The 5,646-nt window shown below is 54.3% G+C and overlaps 1 protein-coding gene across 1 annotated transcript; it reads left to right on the top strand.

The window, feature by feature from the left end:
- The first annotated feature begins 221 nt into the window (after positions 1–221).
- LOC128565882 (interferon-induced transmembrane protein 3-like) lies at positions 222–5,646 on the top strand. Its single transcript, XM_053562657.1, has 2 exons — positions 222–1,370; positions 2,380–5,646. The coding sequence occupies exons 1-2, from the start codon at positions 1,131–1,133 to the stop codon at positions 2,530–2,532; spliced, it is 393 nt and encodes a 130-aa protein (XP_053418632.1). The 5' UTR covers positions 222–1,130; the 3' UTR covers positions 2,533–5,646.

The following is a 5,646-nucleotide window of genomic DNA, read 5'->3' as shown; positions in this document are numbered from 1 at the left end:
CCCATTAGCACGAGGAGGCAGGAGCTCCTGGCACCAGCTGTCCCTCCACTCTGTCCCGGCTCTTCCCAGACATCTGACCTGTCCGCAGTCCTGGTGCAACTGGCCCAGCAGGTCTTTGGCCCGCTCCCGAGCGGGTCTGGCCCCTCCCCACTGCCCCTAAGAACAGGCTGCTGGAAGGGAAGGAGTAATGCTCCCCGCCTTGGGACAGAGGGTGCCTGCACAGGAGCTTATGACAGATTGCTTTCGTGGAAGATGAATGCTGCTTATTTCTGTGTGAATTAAAATTCTGTTTATCCCTACTCCATTTAGGCGGAGAGACTTGCTTTTTCTTTCTTCTTATTTTTTTTTTAAAGACAGAGTCTCACTTTGTTGCCCTCGGTAGAGTGCGGTAGTGTCACAGTTCATAGCGACCTCCAACTCTTGGGCTTAGAGGATTCTCTTGCCTCACCTTCCGGAGTAGCTGGGACTACAGGTGCCCACCACAGTACCCGGCTACGTTTTTAGAGACGAGGGTCCTGCTCTGGCTCAGGCTGGTCTCGAACTCATGAGCTCTGGCAGTTCACCACCTCCGCTACTCAGAGTGTTGGGATTACAGGCGGGAGCCACCACTCCCAGCCCAGCCCTTCATTCCTTCTGTACTCCTTTTCGTCTGATAAGTCCTGTCTTTTCACTGATCTGTGTGGGCCAGGGTTCATTCTTCCAATCTCTGAGATAAAAAACCAACTGCAGGGTGGTGCCTGTGGCTCAAGGAGTAGGGTGCCAGCCCCATATACCAGGGGTGGCAGGTTCAAACCCGGCCCTGGCCAAAACTGCAAAAACAAAACAAACAAACAAACAAAAAAACCAACTGCAGAAAGAAATTGCATCAGCACTCAGGTCTCCCAGTCTCGGAGGCCACCGAGCACTCCTCTGACACAAATCCTGCACAGGAAGCGTCCCCCAGCCCTCAGGCCTTCCTCCCCACATCCCTAAAGTAATGTGATCCTCAGGAATGTGTCCCCGCCCCCTTAGTCCCCAGCCAATTTGCTAAATGCCAGGAAAAGGAAACCAAGAAACCGAAACCACCAGAGGAAAGGGGAGGGTCACGAGCAGTACCTGGCCTCAGACCACTGCAGCCTCCTCTCGGCGCCATGAACCAATCTTCCCAAAATGTCTTCACTCGAACCCACACAGGGCTCCCCCCGAATTATGAGCTGCTCAAGGAAGAGCACGAGGTGGCCGTGCTGGGGACGCCCCCCAACCCTGCTCCCACGGTGATCCACATCCATGGCGGGACCGCTGTGCCCGACCACGTCGTCTGGTCCCTGTTCAACACGCTCTTCATGAACTGCTTCTGCCTGGGCTTCATAGCGTTCGCCTATTCCGTGAAGGTGCGTGTGGGCACGAGGGCACCACTCAGAACAGGGCACGTGCTACCTAGAGTGGGAGGACTCAGGAGTCTCTGTGTATGTGGTGTGTGCGTCTCTCCCTGAGTGTGCCCCAGTCTGCATGTTGTGTGTTTGGTCTGTGTGTGTGGTGTGTGCGTCTCTCCCTGAGTGTGCCCCGGTCTGCATGTTGTGTGTTTGGTCTGTGTGTGTGGTGTGTGCGTCTCTCCCTGAGTGTGCCCCGATCTGCATGTTGTGTGTTTGGTCTGTGTGTGTGGTGTGTGCGTCTCTCCCTGAGTGTGCCCGGTCTGCATGTTGTGTGTTTGGTCTGTGTGTGTGGTGTGTGTATCTCTCTCCCTGAGTGTGCCCTGGTCTGTATGTTGTGTGTTTGGTCTGTGTGTGTGGTGTGTGCATCTCTTCCTGAGTGCCCTGGTTTGGATGTCGTGTGTGTGGTGTGCGTGTCTCTCCCTGAGCATGCCCCGGTCTGCATGTTGTGTGTTTGGTCCGTGTGTGTGTATCTGTGTTTGGTCTGTGTGTGTGGTGTGTGCGGTGTGTGCATCTCTTCCTGAGTGCCCTGGTTTGGCTGTTGTGTGTGTGGTGTGCGTGTCTCTCCATGAGTGTGCCCTCATCTGCGTGTGGTGTGTGTGACAGTTGCCTGTGTATGTATGTGTCTGTTCGTAAGGCCTGGGGTGTCTTCACAGTGCAGAGTTGGGAAGGGTGAGGATGAGGCTGGAGGGTCTGATTTTGTCACCCACCCTCCCCTGTCCCCTGCGACCCAATGCTAGAAATCGCAGCCTCACACCCAGACTGAGCAGCCCAGGCTCTCAGAAGCATGAGGGCACGCCCAGGGCTGTGAGGCCAGGTGTTTGGGGCAGCCTGCCCTGGGCCCACAGTAGGCGCAGGGTGAGTCCTGTGCGTCCTGAAGAGTCTGAGGGTCTGTTTGTAGGGAAGGGCAGGGAGGCACCCCGGGGGGCCAGTGCGGGATTCTGGGCCTCTCACCTTCTCATCCCCCCAGTCTAGGGACAGGAAGATGGTGGGCGACCTGGCTGGGGCCAAGACCTACGCCTCCACTGCCAAGTGCCTGAACATCTGGGCCCTGGTCCTCAGCCTCCTTGGGACTATTATGGTCATCATCATCCTGGTGATCGTCATCCTGTCAAGTGGATAGAGTGGAATCACTGTCAAGTCTGCCAGTGGCTGCTCAGCACCCCATGCTCTCTGCTCCGTGCCAGCCCTGCCTGGACACTCACCCTTCATGCAGCAGTTTATACTCACACGCCTGTCCACAAAGGGCTTCAATAAAGTGCACACACTCCTGAGGGTGCTGTGACTTCACTGGAGGGCATTGCTGAGAGGTCAGCCACGTGTCAGCCCCCCCCACCCCCCACTCTGCCCCACCTCTGGGCAACTCTGGGGCCAAGGGATGTCCTTGGGTTGCTGGTTTCTGGCCTCCTGCTAGAAGTAGGAGGCCTTGGGTATGAGTCTCTCCCATCCTGAGGCCTGAGTCCTGACTCAAGGGCACACTGTGTCTAGAACACCTTCAGGCCTAGGATGACCCTGCCTGACTCTGGGGACATGTCCAGCCCAGGCCTGGTATGAAGGAGCAGGGGGTGGACCTTTGTGTCCAGGAAAGTGGCTGAAGGACCCTGGGCCCGTGCAGCCTGCTAGGTGACTGAGCCCCACTCCATCCTGGTTACTACCCCTGCAGTCTACTGGGTACCCTCCCTGCTCCTCTGGCGTAGAGGCTGCTTGTGGCGGTCATGGCATGGCATTGTGTCCCACTGGGCAACAGAGGAAGAGGAGAGTTGCCCTCATCACTGTCGTGTACTCTGTGGTCCTGTCAACTACTTGGGAGGAGACCCCTCCACCTGGACCCAGATCCTCTGTCGGCCTTGGCATAGTGGTGGGCATCTGGGGTGTCCATGTGCTGACCATGCCCACATCAGCCAGGCAGCTGGGGGAGCTAATGTGGACATGGGTGTCCTCCATCCTGGACCTGAGGGCTGGATCAACCCCATCTCCTGATTACCTGCTTCAGACCCTAGAGACCCTGGAGCAATTCTCTATTTTATTTTATTTTTTTGGAGACAGTCTCACTTTTTGCCCTCCGTATGGTGCAATGAAGTCACAGTTCACAGCAACCTCAAACTCTTGGGCTTAAGCGATTCTCTTGCCTCAACCTACCAAGTAGCTGGGACTATAGGCACCCACCACAGCACCCGGCTGTTTTTTTTTTTTTTGCAATTTTTGGCCGGGGCTGGGCTTGAACCCATCACCTCCAGCATATGGGGCCAATGCCCTACTCCTTTGAGCCAAAGGTACTGCCGCGCCGGCTGTTTTTAGAGATGAGATCTCAGTCTGGCTCAGGGTCGCCTCGAACCTGTTAGCTCAGGCAATCCACCCGCCTCAGCTTCCCAGAGTGCTGGGATTACAGGCATGAGCTACTGCACCCTACCTAATTTTCATGACCAGAAACTCAGCTTTAGGGTATTCCTAGGGTTCCCTGAGCTGGGAGCAAGTCCAGTAGGTCAGCTGGGAGGGCTAAAGATTTTATTTTAGTTCAATCCACTTCCACATTGAGCACACCCTGCTTTTTTTTTTTTTTTGTAGAGAGTCTCACTTTATGGCCCTCGGGAGAGTGCTGTGGCCTCACACAGCTCACAGCAACCTCCAACTCCTGGGCTTAAGCGATTCTCTTGCCTCAGCCTCCCGAGTAGCTGGGACTACAGGCGCCCGACACAACGCCTGGCTATTTTTTGGTTGCAGTTTGGCCGGGGCCGGTTTTGAACCCGCCACCCTCGGTATATGGGGCCGGTGCCCCACCAACTGAGCCACAGGCGCCGCCCCCACCCTGTCATTTTATCACCTGTGTCTCTGAACTTAAGAGGGCAGCTCACTTTCTTTTCAGACTTGCAGTCATAACTTACTGAGGAAAACTAGAAATATTTTATCCCCAAACATATTTCTTTTTTTTGTTGTTTTGCAGTTTTTGGCCGGGGTTGGGCTTGAACCCGCCACCTCCGGCATATGGGCCTGGCACCCTACTCCTTTGAGCCACAGGCACTGCCCTCCCCAAACATATTTCTTTTACATATTTTGACATGGCCCTGTTAACATAGGTAGGAAAGTAAGACCTGAGTGGAGGGCTGGGTGTGAGGGCTCTCGCCTGTAATCCCAGCACTCTGGGAGGCCGAAGTGGGTGGATTGCCTGAGCTCACATGTTCAAGACCAGCCTGAGCAAGAGCAAGACCCCCGTCTCTAAAACCAGCTGGGCGTTGTGGCGAGCACCTGTAGTTCCCAGGGAGACTGAGGTAAGAGGATCACTTGAGCCCAAGAGTTTGATGTTGCTGAGTTATGACTCCATGGCACTCTCCTGGGGGTGAAAAAGTGAGACTCTGTCTCAGAAAAAAAAAAAAAAAAAAACATGTGGGAAGGAAGTACAGAACAGACAGTATAAACACATAGGACACTGAGTAAGAAAACAGTGAAATAAGGGTGAGTACAAGTGTTAAGAATGTTAGCTCCAGACAGGCATAAGCAGAGGAAATATGAAAGGCGGTGATGTAAACCAGCAGATGCTGGTTTACACACTGTAACACACTGTAACCATACCAAGGTGAGGTATAACCATAGCCGTGTGCAGAAACGGTAGGAACAAAAGGGGCATTACACATCACAGCCTGCTCCCCTCACCCCAGGCCCAACCATAAAAGGCGGAAAACTCCCCCCACACTCCCCACAGCAGGAAGGAAAGGACATCCCCACTAGTCAAGGAAAGAAGAGAAAACATGAAGGAGGAGGGGCGAGGTGGGAGGGGAAGGGAGGCACAGAGACCCCAGGGCCACTGCCCACTGGACAGGTGCCTGCTCATGCCCCCTCTGGAGTGTACTATCATTTGGTGATGTGACACAAAAGCCCTAGGCCACAGTCTGTTGGGGACTGCTCACATGCCTGCTGTTAACCCCTTTAAGAGGAAACTTCCGCTTTAATAAACTTTGCTGCTTTAAAACTGTCTCTTGCTTTCATTCTTCAGTTGTGAGAAGACAGATGAGACTGAGTTCAACAGCCAGTGACAGTGGCCACAGAAGTCAGGCTGCAAAGCTGTTTATGGGGAAACGTACATCTATATAGTCTCACTAATGCATGCTGGTCTTTCTACCCCACCTAGGAAAAACCACCTGAGATTGTGACGCCTTTAAAGGTCAGAAACAGGCCAGGCGTGGTGCCTCACACCTGTAATCCCAGCACTCAGGGAGGCTTAGGTGGGTGGATCCTTTGAGCT

This window comes from Nycticebus coucang, chromosome 14 (assembly GCF_027406575.1).
Source record: "Nycticebus coucang isolate mNycCou1 chromosome 14, mNycCou1.pri, whole genome shotgun sequence".
In the NCBI taxonomy this organism is placed as follows: domain Eukaryota; kingdom Metazoa; phylum Chordata; class Mammalia; order Primates; family Lorisidae; genus Nycticebus; species Nycticebus coucang.
This window is presented reverse-complemented; position numbering and strand designations above follow the sequence as displayed.

Coding starts and splice junctions, on each gene's coding strand:
- LOC128565882 (XM_053562657.1), top strand. CDS start 1,131: ATGAACCAATCTTCCCAAAATGTCTTCACTCGAACCCACACAGGGCTC. Junction 1,371..2,379: donor CGTTCGCCTATTCCGTGAAG/GTGCGTGTGGGC, acceptor TCATCCCCCCAG/TCTAGGGACAGGAAGATGGT.